Here is a 26470-nt window from a genome sequence, read left to right as displayed (position 1 = left end):
AGATATTTGCAAATCACATTATCTGATAAATGTCTAATATCCAAAATACATAAAGAATTCATACTACTCAATAGCAAAACAAAACAAACAAAAAAACAAAAATCCAACTACTAAAAAATGGGCAAAAGATCCGAATAGACATTTTTCCAAAGAAGACATACAGATGGCCAACAGACACATGAAAAGATGCCCTACATCATTAATCATCAGGGAAATGCAAATCAAAACCATAATGAGACATCCCCTCACACCTGTTAGAATGGCTATTATCAAAAAAGACAAAGAAATAACAAATGTTGGCAAAGATGCAGAGAAAAGGGAATCCTCATGCACAGTTTGTGGGAATGTAAATTTGGTGCAGCCACGGAAACAGTATGGAGGTTCCTCAAAAAATTAAAAATTGAACTACCCTATTATCCAGAATTCCACTTCTGAGTATTTATCAAGACAACCACCAACAACAAAACAAACAACAAACAAAAACCAAAAAAACACTACTCAAAAAGATATATGCACTTCCATGTTCACTGCAGCATTATTTACAATAGCCAAGATACGGAAACAAGCTAAGTGCTCACTGATGGATAAGTGGGTAAAGAAACTGTGGTATATATACACAATGGGATATGATATGATAGTGGTTTAGAAGGGCTATCTCCGTTGGCCCTCTTTGTTTAGGAACCTGTCTTTGTTGGTATCACATCCAGCAGTTCGGCATCATTAATTGGTAGCTGATTGCTCTATTGTTTTCAACAATACCTTGTGCCATAAAATATTCAAGTATGATACAATTAAATTTAAACCCCTGTGTAGGGATAGTTTTGAGGGCCAGTATGTATAAGGTTTCTCTCTGACTCCAAGAGGGTTCTTCTTACTTGTCTTTTTTCCTGGTTCTCCTTGGTAAACTAGCCAGCCTAAGATTTATTACTTAGCTTTCATGGAGTTATCAGCTTCCTTTAAATTGCCTAATACCAAAATCTCCACTGTTTCAGAGAGTACCTTTAGGCTTGACCTTTCGCATAATCTGTTCCAAGTACAGTCAGTTCCATTGGGAAGAGCCTCAAAGCACTCTGCTCTTACACCCGCCCCTTCACCGGGGCAAAATAAGAGTCACTGCTCCAGAGCTGAGGACAGGGACAGTGACCCACTTCTCTCAGTGACACTTCTGCATTATGATTAGAGTGTAGCCTCTAGTCTTCCCAGCATGGAACCTCGGCCCTATAGCTTCTGTGAGGGCTTTTGGGGCTCCAGTTCTCTCAGCCTGCCATGCCTGAAGTAGACCCTCTGCCCATGAACGGGGGCTGGGTGGGGGAAAGAGCTCTTCATAGACCCTCTGCCCGTGAACAGGGGCTGGGTAGGGGAAAGAGCTCTTCGTAGACCCTCTGCCCATGAACGGGGGCTGGGTGGGGGAAAGAGCTCTTCATAGACCCTCTGCCCCATGAACGGGGGCTGGGTCGGGGAAAGAGCTCTTCTGGACTTACTGGTCATATTTGCCTGGAGTTTAGTCTCTGAAAAAATAGAGCTTTGAAGGGATTAAAAACATGCTGGTACCTTGTCCCTCTTGGGGGAGGGGGGTGCCTTAGGCTTTGCTTGAGCCTGGGGAACTGGGAGCCCCATGTTCTTAGACATAAGCACCAGACTGGAGCTTCCCTCACGCTGAGCCCGTGGATGGGGATCGGACAGGAAGCAGTTCACGGCACAAGTGCTACAGATCGTGTTCTTACCAAAATTTAGTAGATTTTCTTGAACAAATGTTTCCTTATTTGCTGTGTGCTCTTAGGACAATTTCCAGAGACTGTCAGTGGTAGTGTTCACCAGTTATGACTGTTTCACTCTGAGTGGGTCCTTGGAGCTCCTCATGCTGCCAATTTGGAAGTTATTTTTAAGATTTAATTTGTAATTATTTATTCCTAGTTTAATAATGGGTATTAAATTTTTATCAGTCATAGTCCATCCTTCTTTCAATGTGCTCTGGACCTTTTGGGCTAGTATTTATTTAAGAGTTTTGAATATTTATAAGTAAATTTGATTGGTAGTTTTCTCTATGCTAGTTTTGACAGGTCTTAATATCAATGTAATATTTACTTTATAAAAGAACTTGGCTTAAACTTATACAGTGATGTATGTCAATTATTTCTCAACAAAACTAGAAAAAAAAACCCTATTTGGAATAATTTCCTTTTTTTCTCTGTGCTCCAGGAAAGTTTAAATAAAAACAGCTTTATGTTCCTTAGAGTTTTTATAGATTTTACTGTGAAATTCACTGAACCTGGCACTGTCTTAGGGCTAGAACTTTGATAATTTTTCTGTTTCTTCTCAGTCTGCGGCAGAGATTGCTCACTGTCCACCCAACATCCATTTTCCCTTTCCTCCTCAGAGCCATAATCCTGATTCTATCTGAATGCAGCACCACTGGAATATGGGACAACTTTTTACAGTCTCCCAAGCAGCTGATCGTAGCCTCGAGACTATGTTCAAGTCAATGGGGCACCTGTGGAAGTGCTCTGTGGGGCTTTCAGAGAAGGACCTACAGGGAGTTGACTCAGCTAGGGCTGGACTTTTATTTTTCATTCTGCTTTCCTTACTCCTTTACTCTTATATTGCAGATGTGATTGCTGGAGATCTAGCAGATTCACTGGATCCTAAGTTGATCATGAGAAATGTCAGCAGATACCACAGTGGTTTAACAGAAATGTATAAGCCTATATCCCTGGAAACAATATGTGTGTGTATGTATGACATTATGGAGCTGCCATACCAGTCCTAAACTATCTGTCTCTATATTTCTTTTATAAAAAAGATAAATGAAGTTTTATTTAAGCCATTACTTGAACTATGTTATCATATTTAATCAAACTTGATTCTAAGAAATATGTAGTCTCTTTAAATTTTCTATCTTTTCTGGAGTTAATTTTAGTAATTTATAATTTTACAGAAAATCATGTTAGCATGGCCAACTGGCACAAGTAAATGATAAAGTATAACAACAGAAAATTTAAATAGCTGAGCTTCAAAGAAAGAACAGGAAATTTCCCAGGTGCCAGAAATGAGGAGGGAACATGCAGGTACCAGGCACGGTTATGAAATGGTGCTAAAGAAACCTTCAGAGATACTACACTTGATATAGGCCACCAGTAAGGCAGTGTGTTGAGCTAGCTCTTTCATTTTTTTTTTTTAAGATTTTACTTATTTATTTGAGAGAGAGAGCATGAGCGGTGGGGAGCAGAAGAGAGAGAGGGAGAAGCAGACTCCCTGCTGAGCAGGGAGCCCGATGCGGGACTCGGTCCTCGGATCCCTCGGTCCTGGGATCATGACCTGAGCCGAAGGCAGACACTTAACTGACAGAGCTATCCAGGCGCCCCTACCTATTTCTGTATAACTCATTACTTCAAAACTCTGTGGCTTGAAACCACATTTATTATCTTTTACAATTTCTGTAATTCAGGAACTCAGGATAAGTGGGTAATTCTAGCTCAGGGTCTTCCTTGCGGTTCCAGTCAAGGCTCAACCAAGGCTGCTGTCATCCTGAACTGGGGCTGGAGGACTTCCTTCCAACGGGGCTCATTAGCATGGCTGGCCGGCAGGAGGCCTCAGGTCTCCCAGGGCCCATCCACCCAGCTCACTGAGTGTGATGGCATATGGTGGCTGACGTCCCTCCCGGGAACGGCCTGCGAGGCAGCTGGACACCCCGCTCTTCAGTGATCTGGCGTCAGGTGTTACACAGCCCCCCCCCCCCCCAGTCTAGCTGTGAGAAGCGAGTGGCTGACCTCTGCTTACACACAGCGTCAGGTTCCTGGTTCTACATGTGAGGAGCTTGCGAGTTGCCAGTCTGTCCTGAACACACTGAGAAACCAGTAGCTCTTTTGGATGCAGGGAGAGGGGAGGACGCGACGAACCGCAGGCCCGTGACTGGACAGTCAGACGAATCCAGGAAGGGAAGGTGTGGGAAGCAGAAACTCCAGAGTAGTAACTGCCTGCTACCAGGCGAGGGTAGGAAAGCCCGAATACGAATGGAGGAATGGCTGGAGGCTCAGTGCGGGCAACCCTGAGAGATGAACACTCCAGGGAGCTCCGGTCACAGGGAGGCCCCCACAATACTGTGTGTTTTACCTCCAGGAGCTTGACCAGATTTCCATAGGAAATAGTAGAGAAAAATGCCCTTGTGCTTCCAGCTGGAGGAGAGGAAAGGGGACCATTTAGATATGTCAGAGCACTCTGTTCTTTTTAATAAGGCCTGCCTTCCAGGAGAGACTAGCTATCCTGAGCCTAATCTGCTAGGGTGCTATCAGATCCTCACTGACCTGGGGGAAGAGAAATCCCCAATTCAGCCAGCTCTAGCCTTTCTTGTGGGAGAAAGGAATCACCAGTTTCAGCCACCACGTTCCATCGAAGACAAGGGGGCACTGGGGAACACTTGCAAAGTTCAGTCCAGACACAGAGGCTCACTGACAGCAAAATTCAACTGAGTAAATTTTAAAGATCTTATTGGCTTCATTCAGCAATTTGTGAATTGGGCAGCACCCCATCTATCAGATGGAGAGAAGCTGTACAAACTGAAAGACTTAAAGGCAGAAGGGTCTGGGAACAAGGAAGATACTCTGGGCAGAAAAATCAGGTTGGTCATTGCAAGGCCACTTTCCTGTAGGGGCAACAGGCACCTACCAGGCACGTTCCCTAACTAGTGCTGACCAGCTGATTCCTGATCGACTGGTTTATGATTCCAGTTCCAGGAGAGCTGAAACGGTATTTAAGTTACATCTCAGTTTGATGATGTGAGGCTTAGCATAAGTGATTGCATGTGGGGCCTGCTGTCTTATAGTTTGTTTTTTTTTTTAATATTTTATTTATTTATTTGAGAGAGAAAGCACAAGCAAGGAGGAGCAGCAGGTAGAGGGAGAAGCAGACTCCCCACTGAGCAGGGGGACCAACACAGGGCTCGATCCCAGGACCCTGGGACCATGACCTGAGCCGAAGGCAGATGCTTAACAGACTGAGCCACTCAGGCGCCCCTGTCCTGTTTTTAATAATAGAATCCTTTGGGGGCACCTGGGTGGCTCAGTTGGTTAAGTGCCCAACTCTTGATTTGGCTCAGGTCATGATCTCAGGTTGTGGGACCGAGCCCCAACTCAGGCTCTGTGCTGGGTGTAGAGTCTGCTTGGGATTCTCTCTCTGCACCACCCCCAACTCTCCCCTACCCTGCTTATACATGCATGCTCTAAGACAAATACATACATACACACATACATAAATAAAAATAGAATGCTTTCCACACCTTGCTACCACATTGCTAAAGGCCATTTTAAGCACTTCCTTCTACTTAGTACATCTTGTCTGGTTTTCAAGAAAAAAATGACAAGACATACCAAAAGGGAAAAAACACAATTTGAAAAGAAAGCACAAGCATCAGAACAACACATGGCAGGAATATTGAAATTATCAGACCATGAATTTAAAATAACTACGAAAAATATGCTAAGGGCTCTAACAGATAAAGCAGATAGTGTGCAAGAACAGGTGCATTGGCGATGTCTGCAGACAGATGGAAATCTTAGGAAAGAACCAAAAAAGAAGCGCTAGACATGAAAAGCACTGTAACAAAAATGAAGAGTGCCTTTGATGGGCTTTTTAGAAAACTGGGCACAGAGACGAGGGAATCTCTGAACCAGAGGATAAATTCAGCTCACACTCAAGAAGAATGGAATTAGACTCTGAATTTGGAAGGCAGGAGTGTAAGGGAATTTGTGGATATATGTTAAAACCACAACAAACAGGGGCACCTGGGTGGCTCAGTTGGTAAAGCCTCTGCCTTCAGCTCAGGGCTCAGGTCATGATCTCGGGGTCCTGGGATCGAGCCCCGCATCAGGCTCCCTACTCCATGGGGGTTCTTCTTCTCCCACACTCCCACTCCCTCTGCCCCTCCCTTTCCTCCTCCCCTCCCTCCCCCGTTCTCTTTCTCTCTCTCAAATAAATAAATAAATAAATAAATAAATAAAATATTTAAAAAAAGAACAACCCCATAGTGACGCTTCCATGCCCTACAACAAGGGCACTGCCACAGATAAAAAAATATCCGTCTTGAGAATGTGCAATGGCAGAAAATAATGGACCACAGGAGTAAGCATTTACCCTGGAAAAAGTCTGTAGAAATGAGCAGCGGAGTTGGCTCCCTAAGAGCTTCAGATATATAATGGTCTGAAGGCAACGGGAAGCTGTATTTAGAACATTTAAATATGTTTTAGGCGCCTAGAAGCCATAAATGGAAGAACATGATATAAAATGAGAAGAGCAGACTGATTTGGAAAAGAATCAAATAAAACATTAGGAAATGAAATATATAAGCATTGAGATGAAAATCTATGTTAAATAAACAACATATTAAATATGGCTCATGGAGAATAAGTAAATTCTAAGACTGATCTGAAGACATATATCACAGAGAGATGAAGATCAGCAAAACACGATGGGAGCAAGAGACCTGGCCGAGAGTGCGAGAAAGCCCAATCCATACAAGTAACAGGAGAGCCAAGAGAACTCTGAGGGAGAGGTTGAGTGAGAATTGCAGGAATTGATGGATGACCTAAATCTCAAGTTGGAAGAAACACTTCAAAGTGGTGAAAGAAAAGAATAGTCAGCCTTCTGAGCAGACTGAGTTCATGAGAGCTCTCTCACTGCAAATACATGGAAACCAATATTCAAGGGGGAGAGTGGAACGAAAACATGTTCACACAAAGCCTAACGGAGCTTGCCAATGCCAAACCACCGAAAAGCGGGCTCCAGTGACAACAAAAGCGAATCTTCAAGAAAGCCTAGGTGAGTAAAACCAATGTGTTAAAACACATACGTGAAAATCTAATTAGTCGTTGATTATAAAAACCCACTAATAACAATAATTATAATGACAAGCTCAACTTGAGGTCAAGTGTAACTAAAATACTAATCAACAGTTGGAGCAGGCTCCTGGGAGGCATTCAAGTTTTGTGCAATATCATGCAGATGGGCACACACAGAGATTAGTTTCATAATCTCACAAGTCAGGTGGGCATATTGAAATTTCATGTGTCACCAGTGAAAAGAAAGACTAAAAATGTGTAATTTTCAAACATGTAAATGGGGGAAAGAGAAGAAAACATAAACTAACCAACATAAAACAGGAACTGAGAAAAAAATTAAAGAAAGATCATGGAAAATAGAAAAGACAAAATTGGGTGGTAGCAATAAACTGATAATCATAATAAACACAACTGGATTAATTGATGAGTTAAAAGACAAGACTGAACATAGGAAATTTTATAGTTATTAAAATCAATTAAAAATTATAGTTCTTAGGAATAGGAAAGCAAAAAATTATAAAATCAGGATTCAAGATGATGTCCTTTAATCGGGAAATTCGGGTGGCAAAGATGAGGGGTGCCAAGTGATTGGCCATACAGGTGTTTTTCAACATCTTTTGTTTTGTTTGTGTTTAATGACACATTAATGAGTGCTAGGTACTAAATCAACTACCTAAGTTACCAACCAAATAATCAAAATCATGGCATTCAAGGACCAATGATGACAGTGTGTCATGAATCATACCAAGGATTGTAATTAATCCAATTCTGTACATAGGATATCCAAAGGAAATAATTTTTTAGAAAGTAAAGGATGGGAAAGAGGTACTAGACTAATATTCTCTAAAAGAAATCATTCATGATAAAGAATTTTTGCAAATGAGTAGGGAATATTCTTAATATTATGAGGATAATTATCAGAAACACACAGAAAATGTGATTTTTTGCCAAATCATCAGATACATCCATTCAAAATTAGGAATAAGAGGAGGATGACTATTAGTATGACTTGTGCTCCACACTGTGCTGCAGAGATTGGCTAGTGCATCACAATTAAGAGAAATGAGCAAAGGAAGAAATAAACTCCTTATTCACAGTAACAGGGTTATATAAAGATGCAGGTATGTTTAGTTCTCAGGCAGAGCTGAAAAAACAGATGGAGACCTGTTGAGAGCAGCCACTGGAAGCAGTGGGGTCATGTGATGGACTATTTGTGTGTCCCCCCCCCCCTTACAGGCATATGTTAAAATTAACCCCACAATGTGATGGTATTTGGAGATGGGGCCTTTGGGAGGTAATTAGGGTCAGGTCAGGTCATGACGGTGGGATTAGTGCCCTTTTAAGAAGCTTGCTGTCTGTCTGCCCCTGTCTGTCTCTGACTCTTGGTTTGTCTCTCCGTCTCCCTCCCTCCCTCCCCCAGGCACACAAAAGAGAGGTCACGTGAGCACAAAGGAAGGTGCAGTCACCTAAGCCTGAGCTGGTGCCTGGATGCAGACCTCTCCGTCTCCAGAACTATGGGAGATACATGGCTGCTGTGTGAGCTGCCCGCCTGCCCTGTGCCGTGATGGAGCCCGAGCCCTGTGCCAGCCTGCCAGGCCCGGGGCGATGAGCAGGAGGGGAAAGCCACTGGGAGGGGAGAACTCCTACACCAATTTAATGGACAGACTGTTGCAGAGCACATTTATGTTACGCATGAACTAAATGCTCCCAGTTCAGGGAAAACAGGGAATTCCACTCAGGACACGTCTTCACTTTTTAATATTAACTTACTTTCTTCTCTCTGCTCCCCTGATCCAAATTAATTTATTTCTAAAGCCCACGTGACAGCAGTCTGTAATATACTTTCTTAAAAAATTGAGGTAAAAGTCCCCCAAACACTTTAACTTAGGAGGTCTCTCACTGCTGTCCAACCCTCCTTTTGCCTTGTTACAGATCATATTCAAAGTTAGTAATAATGTCCCCTTCTCTTCACTTGATGTGTATTCTGGAGATCACAGTGTCCTTTCCTCTCATTGCTATCTGCTGCTCCTCAGAAAAACTGTGAGAAGTGGGCAGGCAAGCACAGGAACAGGCCAGAGAGGCTGAGCTCGGTGAAAGCTGCCCGTGTCCTGTGCCCTGCCCCGCACCCAGCCAGCGCTCCCTTCCCCTGGCCACCGTGAGCGCCAGCTGCTAAAGGCTCAAAGCCACCGCTTCTCGGCAGTTGGCCTTGGACAAGGGCAGCTGCCCGGCTCTCTGGGCCGCCCTCGATTCATGCGTGTGAGTGCGGACACACAAGGCCAGCCCCTGGCCTCCAAGGTGAGTTTTGTTCCAGACACCCTTCCCCCAAATTAGGTTACAGCTAGACTCTGAGACCACGTCTTGCTCAGCCCTCTCCTCCACGTCCTGCTTCCCCTGCTGCCCTGCAGTTGCCCCTCTGCAGTAAATGCCCCGGACCTGAATCCCTGCCCAGGCTCTGCTTCTCGGAAATGCACTCCAGGTGACTTCTCCAAGGCCCCACCCTGCAGACCTCACTGGGCAGGAACTCCATCCCCGGCGACCTGGCTCCTGGTCCTTAATGTCCCGCTGTACCACACGGTTTGGAGACACAACAAGGCATGAGGACAGGCAACTTTCAGAGTTGAACTTTTGAATCTCAACTCACTCAAGGCAGGGAGCCCTAATGTAATCAGCAACAGCCAATCCTCGGACCATTTCTGGATTTCATGCCCAACATTTCTATCAGATGATCCCAGGGCCTATCTTTAAGCCTGCTAGGATGCAGAAATTCATCTTGGGCTTCTCGCAGCAGGTAGAACTTTCCCCCACAGCGTGGGAAATGGATGCCCTGCCTCAAGATGGCGTTGTGTGGAATTTGTAGGTAATGCTGTGCATTCGGTAATTTATCTCTGTGACGGGAAACTGTTCGTAAGACCTTTGTTCATAAGACTTCCTGGGCCACCCACTCAGTAGAGAAATGGGAAAAAGGAGAGGGAGACTTGGATCAAAAGGGGCTCAGTCTGTTGAGCAGCTACTTTCAGCTCAGGTCAAATAAATAAAATTTTTAAAAATAAATAAATAAAGGGGCACCTGGGTGGCTCAGTCGTTAAGCGTCTGCCTTTGGCTCAGGTCATGGTACCAGGGTCCTGGGATCGAGCCCCGCATCGGGCTCCCTGCTCCGCGGGAAGCCTGCTTCTCCCTCTCCCACTCCCCCTGCTTGTGTTCCCTCTCTCGCTGTGTCTCTGTCAAGTAAATAAATAAAATCTTTAAAAAATATAAATGAATGAATGAATGAATGAATAAAAATATAAGCACCTTATGTGGCTGGTGACCCAACTCCGCAGGGTGGCCTTGGACTCGGGACACAGATGGCCTGCAAAGCTGCAGATGTGACGGACGAGCACAAAGGGACTGTTGGGTGACCGAGCTCCGCAGACATAGCCTGACGACCCCAGTGAAGCAGGACAGCACCGTAAACTCCTGGGGAGTGAAGCCCAAAGCCGGGGCTTTAACTAAAAACACGGGTGGGACATGAAGAGCATATGAAAGCTCTATCATTTCTATTAGCTTAAATTATCCCAAAACAGAAGTCCAGGTTTTTATTTTTTATTTTATTTTTTTTTTTTTTGATAGAAAAAGGCACAGTGAGAGAGGGAACACAAGCAGGGGGAGTGGAAGAGGGAGAAGCAGGCTTCCCGCGGAGCAGGGAGCCCGATGCGGGGCTCGATCCCAGGACCCCAAGATCATGACCCGAGCCCAAGGCAGACGCTTAATGACTGAGCCACCCAGGCGCCCCAAAAGTCCAGGTTTTTAAACCCTGACTCCTCACGGCTTCCTTGTCTTTAAGATGGACAATGATGGCGCCATTTCCCCGCCAGCTGTGCTTCAGAAATGGATGCAGTCTGCAAACAGCGCTGGTCGGGCACCGGAGAAGCGAGTGGGAAGGGGGTCGGCCCCGTAGGTACTGGTCACAGGGACACCACAGGCCCATTTACTGTAAACCATCAGCAGTCCTCTATGTGCTCTTAAGGAACTCAACAGATACAGACCTTCAGGCGTGTGGCCATGGCAGCGCTACTGACTATGTGATGGGGAAAGTTGTGCAGCCGTCCCAAAGCCGGTACCTACGAGGGATGGGGGCACGGCAACCCGGGAACAGCTAAAGGAACCAAAGGGAAAGCAGCAGCTTCAAACACCTGCACCTTCCTCTTCAGATGTGCCCAGGCCTCAGGTCAGTACTTGTTCCAAAACGCACCTAGTGGGACATGAAGAAAGACGTTTTCTAGCCTTAGCCTCCCCCGGCGACTTGGCCAGTGATCCAGGAAATCTGCAGCCAGCGACGATTAGACCAGTGCGGCCGCCGTGTGGGTCTTCTGATGGCGGATGAGGTTGCAGTGGCGGTTGAAGCTCTTCCCACACTTGGTGCACTGGTGTGGCCGCTCACCCGTGTGGCTCCTCTGGTGCTCGATGAGGAACGAGCGCCGACTGTAGCTCTTCCCACACTGGCCACACAGATGGGGCCTCTCTCCCCTGTGGGTTCTCTGATGCTGGATCAGACCCGCACTCTGACTGAAGGCCTTCCCGCACTCCGCACAGCGGTACCGTTTCTGTAGGTTGTGGATCCCTCGGTGATTGAAAAGGCCAGAGCTCCGACTAAAGGTCTTCCCACACTCACTACACTCATAGGGTCTCTCCCCAGTGTGGACTCTCTGATGGCAAACAAGGCCTGAGCTCCGGGCAAAGCTCTTCTCACACGCGTCACACTTGTGCCGTCCCTCCCCTCGGGGGCTGCCCCAGTGCCCCACTGCCCAACCCTCAGGGTCCCCGAGCTCTCCATGTCGGGGGTCCTGGGGGGGTTCCCCCCAGGTCTGTCCATAAAATATCTCCCCATGGGACTCCACTATCTTAGGACAGTCTTTCCTCAGCACCAGCTCTCTGTCCTCAGCCTTGGTCATTCCATCTGAAACAGAAAAGACCAGGCACATGTCACTTGTTCCCTGAGTCTACGGGAGGGTCACTGCGTGTGCAAAAGGAGAGGATGCTTCTAACCTGATGTGACCCCACATCACAGAGCAGCAAGGAGCTTAGGAACAGCAGGGTCGGCATGCTAACGCCTTCCTCCAGGTAACAAGGAAGCCTGGCCTCTTAGGCAAAATGCGCCTAGTCCAGCCTTACGTGGTCTGAGCCTGGAAAGAATTGCTTCTACCTCTTCACGGGGAGGGGCGGGTCAAGATCAGGGTGGCTGCTCTTAGGTCTCCCTTAGAACTCCCTCACCATGGGGCGCCTGGGGGCTTAGGTCATGATCTCAGGGTCCTGGGATTGAGCCTCACATCAGGCCCCGCACTCAGCATGGAGTCTGCTTGAGAGTCTCTCTGTCCCTCTGCCCCTAGCCCCATTCGCACACACACTCTCTAAAAAACAATAAATCTTAAAAAAAAAAAAAAAAAGTCCCTCCCCCTTTTGAGGTGGGGAGCCTCACAGTGACCAAGGGAATTCACCCCATGTACTCATTCATTCCTTTATGGGACAAGTGTTCAATCCTGCCAACCAGGGGTCTCAGGAGTACTCGACAACTGTGAGATCAGCACCACCCCCGGTGGGTTCCCCGCACAGACCTTTAGGGGCTCTGCTCAGATGACAGCAAGTCTCCCTCCCTCATTCCTTCAAGTTTTCCCTCAGCTCCTACTTCCTTACTTCTTCTTACTACTGCGAGCACCTCACCACCCACCACACTCACAATCTCCCTCCCCTGCTCCTGTTCTGTCCCCTTCCACAACTTACCACCTTCTCACACCCTGCATCACCTCCCTCTTTGTCCGCCCCCCCCCCCCGCCACAATCTAATCTCCATGACAGCGGGATCTTTCTGTTTTATTCCTTGAATCACAGATGGCACAAGGCAGTTTTCAATAAATATTTGTTGAATGAATAAAAGAAAGCATTGAAACCAATCCACTACTATGGCCTCAAATGACAGCCCAGGGACGGGCACCTGAGGCCAACACTCCCGACAGAGCCGGCCCATACTGGAGAGTTGTCCAACCAACCCCATCAGACTTGGAGCAGTTGAAGGACAGAATGGAGACAAACAGACCCAAACTGTCTAAACACTAGGGAGCAGCCCTGTGGTATCCTCAGGATGTCTCGGGCTCTGCGGATAGGACTGTTCGGGGAAGCCGGCAAGAAAACATGACTGCCAAGTGACCCGTGAGCTGGACCCTGACCACTGGAAGCGCCTCGCCCCCTCCTCTGTCCCTGGAATGTGAATTCCACTTGCCTGCCCCATTCCAGGAGCCACCCCAAGGTCAGTGACAATGACAGGGGGCCAACACCATCTGGACAGTACACACAACTGAAGCAGGTAAGGCGTCTGTATAAACTTTCACGATTTGGCAGCTGGGTGTGGAGATCTACTCACGTTGCTGCTACCCAGGAAGAGCCTCCCGGGTAAGCCTCCTTTGCTTATTAAAACCACCACCTACCCGCTGTCTTCAGTCTCTCCCTGCCCCCACACAAGGGGGCTGGTTTCAGATTACCCCTGGGCAGCTCCCAAGGAGCCTGCACACCAACAGATTTCCTCCTTGCAACCAGAGAGCCCAAAGAGATCAGCCTCCAGCCCTCCTCTTTTTACCAGAACATCCAGCTCTTTCTCCCACATCTGATTATTGTCCCTCACGCACCTGAACAGGAGCCTTTGCGGACTCCTCTCTTGTTAGACCATGTTTTCCCGCTCCTTTTAGCTGGGGGATGACAACAGGTTTGGAAAACAGAAATGCGTCTTCGGAGAAGAAACGGGCCACGAGTGGGATCAGTACTGCCCTTCTGCCCAGACTTCACACTTATATTTGAAATGTACAAGAGAACTGGGTAGAATATAAAAACAAAGACATTTCTCACCTTCTAATAATGACCATTTATACAGCCGTCCGTGACTAACGAAGCACTGTCACCTATGTTATCAAACTATGCACCACAAAACCCCCTGATGTTATTACCCCACCTCTTGAAAGAAGTGAATAGCAAATAAAAGATAGACAAATAGCTAGACAGACTCTGTACATATGTGGAGAAAGTCTGGAAAATACACAGCCATTTGACAAGAATGGTTACTCCTAGGGAATAAAATTTGGAAAACTTTCATGTTTTAATACATAAACGTCTACGTTATTTGGAATTTTTTTTTTTTACCATCAGCAGTTCTGAAAGAAACTCAAACTCAGTGATACAAAGTAACCTTAAATGTTCCTTAGTTAAAAAAGAAAAATTGAAGGAACACCCGGGTGGCTCAGTCAGTTAAGCATCTACCTTCGGCTCAGGCCATGGTCCCGGGGCCCTGGGATCGAGCCCCACATCGGGCTCCCTGCTCTGAGGGAAGCCTGCTTCTCCCTCTCCCACTCCCCCTGCTTGTGTTCTCTCTCTCGCTGTGTCTCTCTCTGTCAAATAAAATCTTTAAAAAAAAAATTGAAGAGCTGGAACTTGGATTTAGTCCTTGTAACCTCAAACACTTACTATGTTGCTTTGCAAAACTGGCTTTTCCTGAAGACACATACCTGCAGTGATAGTCCCACTAAGAGAACTCTGATTTATAGACGCTTTCAGGTTACTCTCCTGGGGCCACAGGAAATGCTTAATGGATGACTGGATGGAGGGAGGGAGCGATGAACAGACAGGAGGAAGGACTGGCTCAGATGTGCTTCCTGAAAGAAGGGGTTCCCAGTAGGGTTCTAGCTGCAGCTTGGAAGGCAGAAGAAAGGAAAAGATGGCTGGAATATAAAAGTTCAAGTTCACAGGGAGACGAGGAAGAAACGAACAGATTGCAAAGATGTTCATGAAGGAGGAAAATGAAACCAAAGGACTTTTTTTTAAAGACATATTTATTTTATATAGAGAGAGTGCACAAGTGTGGGGAGGGGCAGAGGGAGAGGGACAGAAAATCTCCAGCAGACTCCCCGCTGAGTATGGAGCCCTGAGATCATGACCTGAGCCAAAATCAAGAATTGGATGCTTAATGGACTGAGACACCCAGGGGCCCAGAAACCAAAGGACTTATAATCTGATGAGGTCACAGAAGCCAGAGGAAGGTCTGTAGAGCAACAGAAGTCACTCAAAAACATCTTTTTAATTTAAGTCAAGAGCTGTGTTCCAAGTGGCAGAAATCCAGGATAACCGTATGATTGCTAGGGCAGGCAGAATAAACACAGGCAGGAGGCAGGGCAGCAAGGGAAGTCTGGCTTCAAGCCACATGGGGCTGGTGTGAGAACGGCAAGAGCTGCACGCCGACTATGAGACGGCTAACCAGCAGTGAGAGGTGATGAGGTGTGGTGTGAGAAATCAGACGGAAGCTGGGCCAGCTGTGGCGGGGGGGCCAGGACAGGAAGGCAGCCGGCTCGGCCCCACGTGCCCAGGACGGCACCCAGCACGACGTCACCTGCCAGGAAGGGGCAAAGGCTGGTTCTACCGGACTCCCCCAGCCAGTCTGCCACCTACTGAGTGCGCTCACAGCTTTGCCCTGCGAACGTCGGCCAGACTGGCAAAGGCGACCCTGAGGGACAGCCTGCCAAGTGCTTTCCGTCGGCTGTTCGCGTTCACTGCTCACAACCGCCTTCTGTGGTGCACACTTGCTCGACTGAATTGTGTCATCTCTCTTCTGCCCAGTCACGTGTTGAAGCCCTGACTGTATTTAGAAACAGGGCCTTTTAGGAAAGTAATTCAGATAATTAAGGGTGGGCCCTAATGCAAAAGGACTGATGTCCTTATAAGGCGAGGAGACACCAGAGCTTTCTCTTTCTCCCTCCCTCTTTCTCTCCCTCGCCCCAATAAGCACGTGCACAGAGAAAGGCACGTGTGAGAACAAAGAAGGTGGCCGTGAGCAAGCCAGGAAAACAGGTCTCACCAACAACCCACCCTGCAGGCACCTTGATCTTGGACATCCAGCCTCCAGAACAGTGAGAAGATAAATGTCTGTTGTGTAAGCCCCTCAGCATGTGCTAGTTCTTTCATGAGAACCCGAGCAGACTAAGGCAATGCTATGATCAACCCCATTCTGGAGATGAGGGAACTGAGAGCAAATGGTTAAGTGACCCGCCCACGTACAAGCAGCTTCCGGAGGCAAAGCCATGATCTGACCCTATTACACCGATCCTCTAAAGCCGCTGCCCACAGTGCTTCCTGGAAGTCTCCCTGAGGTGTCACGTGCCAGGAGACCAGAGAGCCTCCAGGAGGGGACTCGGGGGGAGCCTGAGTGTGGGGCAAAGGGACACAGTGAGCACACTGTGCACTTGGAAACCCAGAGCATTGCTGTCACCTGGCAAAGGGACTCCTGACCCCCTGGCTCCCCAGGTCTGGGCTTTTTGTTTTTGCTTGACAAGGGGGGCTCATATGTTCAGCACCAGAAAAGTCCTGTCCCTCACCTGTCTCTCCAATAGGGTGGGGCTGCCGAGCAGTGTCACAGGTGAGGGATTCCTCAGGCCGGGACTGGAGGCTCAGTGATGTCTGTGCTCCCAGAGGCACTGTCTCTTCAGGGAGGACTTCTTGCCCCTGCGTGTGGGCTACCACCTGGAAACAGAGAGATGAGATTTGACTTTTGAAGAGGAAACTGTCTAAAGAAACACTTCCCAGAAAGAAGCAGAAAGCAGGATTATAGTCAAGGGAGTATAAAACAAAGGATTCAAGGGTCACACATATATACGTTTTCCTGGCAAATCTCCCTTCCTACCTCATGTTGAGGTTCATCGAGCTCTCTCTCCAGATCCTCCAGCAAAATCACAGCCTCTTCCCCGCTCTCTGGACAGTGCTCCCGCACCCAGGCCTGCAGCTCCTCGGGCAGGATGGTCAGGAACTGCTCCAGCACCAGCAGCTCCACAATCTGCTCCTTTGTGCTCACATGTGGCCTCAACCACTGGTGGCAAAGCTCCTGGAGTCGGGTGAGGGCCTCCCTGGGTCCAGGGGTCTCCTGGTAGCACAGCTGTCGAAAGCGCCTTCGGAAAATTTCCCTTGCCAAGGGATTACTACATTTCAACCTGGATTCCTGCACTTGGAGGCGACTTTCCATCTCCATTTTCACTGTCAGAAGTTCTTCCCAAACCTCAGGAGCTTGCACATCCAGGGGTAAAACCTCCTTTGACTCCGCATTCATCTTGTCCTTGAACAGTTTAAAAAGCACCCTCCAGCTGGAGCTACGTTTTAGAAACACCTTTGAAGATTCCCTCCTAAGCAGTAAAAATCACCGTTTACATAGAAAAATGGCAATAGCTAATGATAGGCACTGATTATATAAGCAACTGTCACAGGTCCCAGGCTCTTCACTGAAAGTCAAGTCGCTTGGGGACCAAAGGATGTGGGAAGAATGGGAAATAGAAGGTCGTAATGTGCAAAAGGCATACACTTTCAAGTCACTCAGAACTGGATTTTATTCTGGCTCTAACGTTTACTAATTGTGTGATCTTCAGCCAACTTCTTACCTTTCAATCTCAGTCTCTGGATGTGAAGAAATAGCAATAAAAATACCTTACAGCGCTCATGGAGAAATTAGGGGCCACACAGTTCACTCAGCATGGTTAAAAAGCTCAGACTCATTACGTAAAAGTGAAATTAGACAAAGAAGAGATAGAAACTGTTCTTGTCCTTGATTAATGAATGAACTTACTTTCCTGGGACTCCTGCTTTCAACACCGGACCACAGTTAATGTTCACGTGACCCTCTGAGGTTTGATGACAACCGCTACTTCAGGAGATAAGAAACGGCTGTCGGGGGAATTCAGGTAGGCCGCCTAAGGTCAAGTTCTTTATGAGGGCAGTCCTTAGAATCGGCAGAAACGCAGGCGGTGCCTGCGACCCAGGAGACCTGTGCGTCTGCACAGTGTCAGCAAGTGCAGCCCTGACGCTGAATTCCCGCGGGACAGGCGCTGTGGCGGCCTCGCAGGGAGTGGGCACCCGGGCACGCGGGCTGGCGACAGGACCTCCAACAGGCTCCCCGTGAGTGCGCGCACGCCAGGGCTCCAGGGTCCCGCACCCGAAAGCCAGTCCGCTCACAGCCCCGTAACCCGCTCTCAGAACCAAACCTGAGGGACTGAACCCTGTGCTTAACTTCCCCGCGCCCGAGGCTGTCGGACTCCAGGCGCTTCCGGCCCAGGCCGACCTGCGGCCGCTACCCCCGGGGACGGCCCTCCAGCCTCGCGCTCCTCCCAGGCCCTGCCCGCGCCATGTCCCCAAGCCGGGACGACGCGCCCGCCGCGGGCGGAGGCTTACCTTCCACGGCCCTCTCCCTGCCACGCCCGCCCGCCCCGGGGTCCCGGCGCCGACTCTCGGGAGCGGGACGAGGCCCGGAGGCGGAGGCTCTCGGCGCGGCGTCGGCGGGAGCGCGCCAGCCGGCACAATGCGCCGCAGCGAGGAGGCCGCCCGCCGCGCGGGGCGCTCGGGGCGGGAGCACTTCCGGGCCGCTCTAGGATCCCGCGTCTCGTCTCCCGCCGCCCGCGGCGGGGCACGTGGTTGGAATTTCGCGCTCGGGAGCGCCCGGGACACGTTTAAAGGGAAGGAACGCGTGCAGCCTCGGCCGTTAACTTGAAAATGCTTATTTTTGGGGCGCCTGGGTGGCTCAGTTGGTTAGGCAACTGCCTTCGGCTCAGGTCATGATCCCAGGGTCCTGGGATCGAGCCCCGCATCGGGCTCCCTGCTTGGCGGGGAGCCTGCTTCTCCCTCTCCCACTCCCCCTGCTTGTGTTCCATCTCTCTCTGTCTCTCTCTGTCTCTCTGTCAATTAAATAAATAAAATCTTCAAAAAAAAAAAAAAGAAAAGAAAATGCTTATTTTTAAAACATTACCTATGATTTTTTAAAATTCTCAGGCAAGGCCAAAATTAATAAAGCGAAAGGTGAAATCCCATCCTGTCCCTCCTTGGTCCCACTTCCCTGGGGCGGGGTGAGCTGGGGGTTCGCGCGTGTAATTCCCATCTCTCCCTCACAGCTAGATAGACAGGCATGAAGCTATTTGACGTTTAGCTTTTTCTCCACTTATTTTAACGTTTTCACTTCACGTACTTAGACCTCTTTATTGCTCTTGTAGGTCTAGCTCCTTTGGTGGCTGCATAACAGTACATCAAGCACGTGTACTGCAATGTATTTGTCCGGGCCCTGGGTCTTGGTAGACTTCCCTCCTTCCTTCTGCTTTCCTTCTTTGCTCCTTTGCCCCTTTCCTTCCTTCCTTCCTTCATTTTTTGCTATACAGAAATCTCTTGGAATTTTGGTGGGAATCCAAAATCAACTAAATTAGCTTTATTGGTACAAAAGAGCATAATTAGTACTGTTAGTCATCCATCAATTTTATCATGCCAACCAGAATGATGGTATTGCATAAATTGTTTGTTTTGTTTTTAACAGAACCTCATGATTTATCACAGCAGTAGGAAAATATCTTGCATGTTAATGTAAATTCTTTGATGCAGTGTTTTAACTCCAAAACCATAGCTTTGTAAATTTCTGTGATTGTTTTACTCAAACTGGCCATCTGAGGGCATTAAATAAGGTCAAGTTTCATCCTTTATTTTAATTTCTTCTAAATATCCAATAAGTGTATAATCTACCAGCATGAAGAAAATATGCTCAAAATCCTGATCACTTTCTTCAACACACTCCCAAAGCCCTCAGTACAAACTTTCCCAACAAACTATATAATGATTGTAAATTTTCAGCTTTTCTTTAACTGGAATACCATTCAAATACGTTATTCTCTTACATTTTGGATGCCCACCTGTGACAAGTAAACCGTTTCTATTGGCATGAAACTCTCAAACGTGTCACTGATAGTTGATTAGGCTCTCTAACTGGATCATGTGTGCTCCTTAAGTAGGTCAACTATAGCACTCAGGCAGCCTCCACCCTAGGATCCAGTGGATAGTGCACTGGACTTCCCTGTAGTTAAACAGCTCTGGGAAAGACAGGCTCCCCCTTGTCTGTGTGGAGGGAGATTCCCCTATAGCAATAGCAGTACCTTGATGATTGTCTTGGGACAGAAGGGATTACTTTTTACTTAGAATTGGGAATCTCTACTGAAAATACTTCAAACACCACTCCGCTCAGACAAGAAGAAATGCTGACTACAAGACTAACTATAAAGATTGAGTGTTACCTGAATCTGGAAACAGGTATACTGGGATTGCGACTCTTCTGCAAGTTATGTCATGAGCTTAAAAAATGTGAAGAAGGAGGAGGAGGAAGTGGAGGTGGAGGAGGAGAAGGAAAGGGAGAAACAAAAGGAGAAGGGATGGAGGGAGAAGAATTAAGAGAATTGTTAACAAAGAGCCTGAGGGAACTAGCTGGTATGTGGATAGACCCAAGTCTAAAAATATTTATGTCCCATATGAATCTTCACTAACCCAAGATAGTTTCAGTAAGTGGGCAAGTGATCTGCCCTGTGGATGTCACCAACCAATTCTAAACCCTAAGTATGATATAATATCCCAGTGGGAATAGCAGTCACCTGGTGGCAAGTTGATTACATTGGACCCTGTCTATGATGGAGAGAACAAAACATTGCTTCAAAGTAATAGACACTTGTGTTGAACTTCGATTGGCTTTCCGTGCCTACCATGCTATCAGTATTGATTGGATGAAAGTCCCACCCACTCACACCAGCCCTAACTTAGTTGGGCATTAAAATGAAATGTCCCCCCCACCCCAATCTGTACTTTCAACTGGGTCCTTGAAATAATCCTTCTTTCCTGTCCTTTAGTGATATCTTGGGCAGATCCCATAGCTTTCTGGTCAGTTTTAAGTATCAAAGATCCCATTCAGTTTATTTTTAATTTGAAAATTTATTACCTATTGAATAAGTTATATAGCCACAGATTCAAAATTTTACAAAAAGTTCAAAAGGGCATACGTTGAAAAATCTCCCTCTGATTTTTCTCTTCTGTTGAGTTTGATAATGATATTGTAGTTCCATAGGAAAATATCCTTATTTTTTAGATGAATACTGAAGTGTTCAAGAGTGTTATGTGTAATGTCTATAATTTACCTCGAAATACTTCAGCAGAGGGAAACAAAGCAAATATGGCAAAATGAACAATTATAAATGTAGGTGAGTACATGGTGTTCATTCTATATTACACATAAACCTTTGCAAGTAACTGGGTTTCTGAATTCAGATTTTCTTAAGACTAACGAATTTCAATCCACTTCAAGATACGCCCCAGATGACCGGTGCGTTGGGACGCAGAACCCCAACGGCTTCTCCTTCTCCCATACGGACAGCCACGTGCCCAGCCCCAGAGCCAGGGTCACCACGCTGTCCAAGCCTGTGGCCGTCTTGGCCTCCAGACGGACCACGCCCAGAGGTCAATGGGGCAGCGTCTGAGCAGTGGGCGCAGGGTCGGCTCGCAATGACGTGGGCAGTGACAATGCTACCTTCACCCTCTCCCTGGCCAACGCCCCCAGCGCGCGAGCCCCCCCCCCCAACACACACACACTCCGGGGCTTTCCGCGCCCCAGCGTACAGCCCTCTACATCACTGGGGACAAAGCCCATCTCAAAGGTGTGCAGCACGGGGAGCTGGTGCCCATGGAGGCGCGGCAAGTGAAGACCAGCCTCAAAATGTTGCTGAAGGCTTGTTTCCAGGCTGTCCGGCCGCAGAGTCGGGCCCCGCCTCCTTCCCCGCACTCGCTGCAGGACTGAGTGGATCCAGATCCACAAGCCGCCGCGGGTGTGGATGGCGGTGGAGCTCCTGATCTCAGGCTCCTCCGTCCTGGTGAGCCTGGTGGACGGCTGGGACATCAGCACCCAGCTGCTAGCCCTGGCGCGGCTGTTCTCGGACCCCTTCCACCACACTCAGGGGGGCTTCCGGCCGCTGGTAGACGAGGAGCGGCTTCAGCCTCCGCGGGGCGCACACGCCGGCCCCGCAGAGCAGCGGCTCCACACCCGGGGTCCTGCAGTTCCCGGCCTGCGTGCTCCAGGTCCACCTGCAGTTCCCCCTGGAGTTCGAGTTCAACCCCTTCTACCTCAGGTTCGTTGGCTACTCCCGCCGCCTCCGGACCTTCCTGCTGGACCGGGACTGGGAGCGCCCGGAGCCGGGGCTGCTGCACCAGGAGAAGGGGGGAGCGCAGGGTCAGCAGGCGTGCAGGCCCGTGTGGGATTGCGTGCACGAGCCGAGCGGGAGGATGCGCGTGTTCCACCACTACGCACCCGATGACACGGAGGTCTGGCGGCCCTACTGCAACGGGTCCAACCTAAAGGTGTGGGATTTCTGCACCGACGAGACGCTGGCCGGGAGGACTCCCCTATGCCTGGGAGCGGGCCCAGCCTCCCCCCACCCCGAGCTCCCAGAGGGGCATGGGGGGGTGTCGGGAGCCATGAGCAACAAAGGGGTTAATCGGGTAGAGCAAAGGCTCCCTGATCCCTTTGAACCATGGCCACCTAACTGCCCCCATACAAAAACATGTTGTACTGGCTAGCCCGAGTTGTATATAGGCCAAGAAAACCACAGTGTTATTAATAGACCCTGAAAGATAGCGCACCTGGCCCTTTAAAGGCATACCGCGTAAACAAAACTGGGAAGAAACTATGCGCTTGAGGAATCTGGCCTTGAATCAGAAACACGGGACGGAGCCAGGAGAAGGGCAGGGAGGAACCTGTGGAACTTGTTTATGTCTTATTGTTATATAACCTAAGCCTATATAAAGTGTGTGAGAAAGAATAAAGTCGTTGCTCGCGGCACCCCCGTGGGCAACCCTCCTGTTCCCATACTTTTATGTTTCATTCTCTTACCCTCATCCCCGTTCGACCTTGCACGCGGGCCGTGGCAGGGGGGTACTCCCCAGAGCAGGGGCCGCGTGGGGGGGCCCTGCTACGACAACAGCCCCAGCCCCGCCTGACGCCACCCCACGCCAGCAGGAGGAGCCGCCGCGGCTGGAAGACCGAGCTGGGCCGACCCCTGGGATGGGGGAGGGGGCGGCGAGGCCGGCCAGACGGACGTGGCACCCCCAGCTCCCTGCTGGTGTCTAGTGTGCCCACCACCGCCGCTCGCTAGGTGCGCACCTGCAGGAGGCCCCGGGCCTCCACTCCGAGCCTCAGCCTGGAAGCGCCCAGAATCGCGGCCCAACCGCGTCCGGTTCCCGCCGCACAGCCAGCCGCAGCACCAGCACTAGAGCCAGCTCCAGACAGCCGAGAGAGAGGTTCTACAGGGCACCCCGTCCAAGAAGGGGGCCTTCGTGCTGGCCAAGCCTGAGCACCAGCTGCGCCGCGGTGACCACCGTGTGGATACGGAGTGCAAGGGTGCCACCGACCTGGCACCCCCACCATGGGCTCCCCAAGACCGTGGGCAAGGAGGCCTCTGTGACGTGAAAACGCGTCGCGTTTACAACTTCTGAGCCCAGCAGTGGGTGGACCAGATCCAGAGCGGCCTCTCAGACGCCGGAGCCCGCCCTGCTCCGCTGCTCTGTGTCTAGTGGTTAGAGACCACTACGGGTGGCCCCCGCTGCCATGCTTACAGCCCCCACCCTCCGCAGGATGGAGGCCCGCTCCCACCATGTCGCCAGCTCTAACTTATTTTGGGGTTTTGGGTGCGCGCCGGCCGGGAGGCGGCGGGGTGTCCCCGCCGTGGGCCGGTCAATAGGCCACCTGCACCCAGGCCTTGCGGCGGGGGTGGGGGGGGGTGTTAGGGCCGGGCCGCCGCGCAGGCCACCGGTTCCCAGAGCTAGAGTCTCTAAAAAGAGAACAATAACAGAGATTTGCCCCAGATGAAGATGACTTACCAGTTTTAAGAGTTTTCAGAATTTTATGGATTTTTGAAACTGGATAAGGGATCTTGGATATGTACTAGTCTTTCTCTCTCTTTCTCTCTCTCTGTCTCTCTCTTTATATATTTACACATTTTCAAAACAAAAAACTTTAATTAAAAATCTTCATCTTACTCCTACCCCCAAGCCACCTAATTTCATTCCGTAGAAACAGTCAAAACCTTCGATTTCTTATGTAGATTTTCGGAGATATTTTACGCATGAAGAAGCATATATTTATACATACCTTCTCCCCATTATTGTCACGAATAGTAGAAAATGATGCCTACAGTTCCCTATTCTGTTTGTTTAATTTAACAATAAATCTTGGAGATTTTCTCAGAGCTGGACACACAGATCTCCCTTTTTATTTTTGACAGGTGCAAAAGATTCCATTACACAGATTTATTTACCTAGTCTTCTACTGATGAGCAATTAAGCTATTTCCAAATATTTTCTATTTATAAACAATGATGAACTAAATAGTATCCTACAACATCTTACACATGTTAGTAAATCTCTAGGATACATTCCTAAAAGTAGAATTGCTGAGCCAAAGAATATATGCATTTATGAAATTGATATACACTACTAAATTGCTCTCCAAAGTAGTTATAAAATACACTTGAAACTAATATAACTATGTTAACTACACCAGAATTAAAAAATTTTAATAAATAAAAAGAAGTAGTTGTACAAATCTACAACTCTAGGGTGCCTGGGTGGCTCAGTCAGTTGAGTGCCCACCTCTTGGTTTCAGCTCAGGTCATGATCTCAGGGTCATGAGATCAAGCCCAGAGGTGGAGCCTTGAGTCTGGCACCCGAGATTGGGGAGTCTGCTTGAGATTCTCTCCCTCTGCCCCTCCTGCCCCGCCTTACACTCTCTCTCTCAAATAAATAAAATCTTTAAAAAATTCTTTTCAACTCTCTAACGATATTTAAAAGAGATGCCACCCCAAATCTTCACCAAATTTTTTTATTTTTGCCAACCTGATAGGCAAAAAATGGTATATCATTAATATTAGTATTAATTAGTACTAATTAGTGTTTCTTTAAATATGAAAGAGATTGATATATTAATATTTATGTACAATTCCTTTCTGTTCACATCCTTTCCCTTTTTTCCTATTTGTGATGGTCTTTCTCTTGACTTGTATAATCATAATCATCATATATTAGGGAAATTAGCCCTTTGTGATAATTTGGAATTTTTTCATTTGACTTTCTTTATGGTGGCTTTAGTTAGGTATACAGAAATTTTTAATTTTTTAGTTAAATTTACTAATCTTCTATGCTTTCTGTGATAAGAAGGCCTCCCTTGTGCCAAAACTGGAAGGGAAAATTCTCATGTAATTTCTTCTAGTACTTTTATAGTTTTACTTTTTTCCTAAAATTTTGAACCTGGAACTGATACAGTGGTAAGATGTGAGGTGTGGATTACACTTTTTTTTTCCCAGTTATTTACCCAGATGTCCCAGGACCATTTCTTTTCTTTTCTTTTCTTTTTTAAAGTTTTTTAATTCTATTTTTTTAAAGATTTTATTTATTTGACAGAGAGAGAAAGAGCGAGAGCAGGAACACAAGCAGGGGGAGCGGGAGAGGGAGAAGCAGGCCTCCCACCGAGCGGGGAGCCCGATGCGGGGCTCCATCCCAGGACCCTGGGATCGTGACCTAAGCTGAAGGCAGTCGCTTAACCGACTGAGCCACCCAGGCACCCCCTCTTTTCTTTTCTTTTAAAGTTTTTATTTATTTATTTGACAGAGAGAACACAGGCAGGGGGAGCAGGAGAGGGAGAAGCAGGGTCCCCGCTGAGCAGGGAGCCCCAATGCAGGGCTCGATCCCAGGACTCAATCCCAGGACCCTGAGATCATGACCTGAGCCCAAGGCAGACGCTTAACAAACTGAGCCAACCAGGCGCCCCATAGTACCATTTCTTGAATGAGCCATCATTTCTTCACTAATTTGAAACGCCATATTAATCAAATGCTTAAATATTTGGGCCTACTTCTGGATTTTTCTATCCTGTTTATACTACAATGTTTTATTCATTGTAGCTTATAATATGTTTTAAAATCCCAAAGTGTGGGAAACAGAACGCCACAACGACCACTGGTGCATGTTCCCTCAGACTCCGAGATCTCTGAGAAAACTCGAGATTGCAGGGTTAAAAATAACCCGAAAGGACCAGAGTAAAATGCCCTTGGGATGTGTGTGGTCTGTTCTAAAGTACACAGCATGGACAAGATGTTTTGCAGATGGGAGGCCAGCTGTAAGCAGCACACTGTGCATTCCCTTCGTTGTTCTCTTATCCTGTGTTAAGGTCCGAGTACAGTGGTGTTTACAATTAATTGATCACAGCCAGTTACAGATTTCTTTATTCCTTCTCCACTCCCACTGCTTCACTTGACTCACCCTGTGTGCGTGGACGAATGTGCCTTACTAAGCCCCTGCTGTAAATCATTATAGATCTGTATCGCTGTAGAAGGTACATTAGATTATGGAAAATAAACCTCGGCACCTCGGGCTGTTTGCTCGGGGTCCCCTGTGCCTCGCTCTACTGTCGTCTCTCGGTTCCTTCGCCGCCCCAGGTCCCCGACTCTCTGAGGGCGACACCAAAGGCCTATGTTTTCCTTGTTATTCTTTTCTGAATTTTTCTGGCTACTAATGCTTGTTTACTTTTCACATAAACTTGAGAAGAAATTTATGGAGTTTGAAAACAAAATTCTATGTTAATTTTTATTAGCATTGTATGAAATACCTCTTAAATTTCCTCTTAAATTTATATCTCAATGTTTTATGTTTTGCTGCTACTGTAAATGGATGTCTTTTCTCCCATTGTGTGTGTGTAGACAATTGATTTTTCTTGTTTATTTTTATAAAAATATTTAATTTTATAAGCAT

The 26470-nt window shown here is 47.9% G+C and overlaps 1 protein-coding gene and 1 pseudogene across 7 annotated transcripts; one reads left to right on the top strand and one right to left on the bottom strand.

Moving 5' to 3' along the window:
- Positions 1 to 10409: 10409 nt before the first annotated feature.
- ZSCAN9 (zinc finger and SCAN domain containing 9) lies at positions 10410 to 18178 on the bottom strand. Of its 7 annotated transcripts, none has more exons than XM_073889568.1 (6): positions 18053 to 18174; positions 17451 to 17548; positions 16521 to 17013; positions 16216 to 16360; positions 13486 to 13545; positions 10410 to 11766 (listed from the first exon to the last, which is right to left on the bottom strand). In XM_073889568.1, exons 3-6 carry the CDS (start codon positions 16938 to 16940, stop codon positions 11150 to 11152), a joined length of 1242 nt encoding a protein of 413 aa, XP_073745669.1. In that variant the 5' UTR covers positions 16941 to 17013; positions 17451 to 17548; positions 18053 to 18174; the 3' UTR covers positions 10410 to 11149. The 7 variants fall into 7 exon arrangements, with proteins under 7 accessions (XP_073745669.1, XP_073745672.1, XP_073745671.1 ...); XM_073889571.1 differs by having other exon boundaries at positions 16521 to 16946; XM_073889570.1 differs by having other exon boundaries at positions 17451 to 17525; positions 18053 to 18163.
- Positions 18179 to 20857: 2679 nt separating this feature from the next.
- Positions 20858 to 23348, top strand: LOC141371852 (myotubularin-related protein 5-like; annotated as a pseudogene).
- The last annotated feature ends 3122 nt before the right edge of the window (positions 23349 to 26470 follow it).

The sequence above is a fragment of the Callorhinus ursinus genome, unplaced genomic scaffold (genome assembly GCF_003265705.2).
Source record: "Callorhinus ursinus isolate GAN/ISIS: 27379988/994484 unplaced genomic scaffold, GSC_fseal_2.0 scaffold109, whole genome shotgun sequence".
Classification (NCBI taxonomy): Eukaryota; Metazoa; Chordata; class Mammalia; order Carnivora; family Otariidae; genus Callorhinus; species Callorhinus ursinus.
The sequence above is the reverse complement of the archived record's forward strand: the minus strand, read 5'-3'. Positions and strand labels throughout refer to the sequence as shown.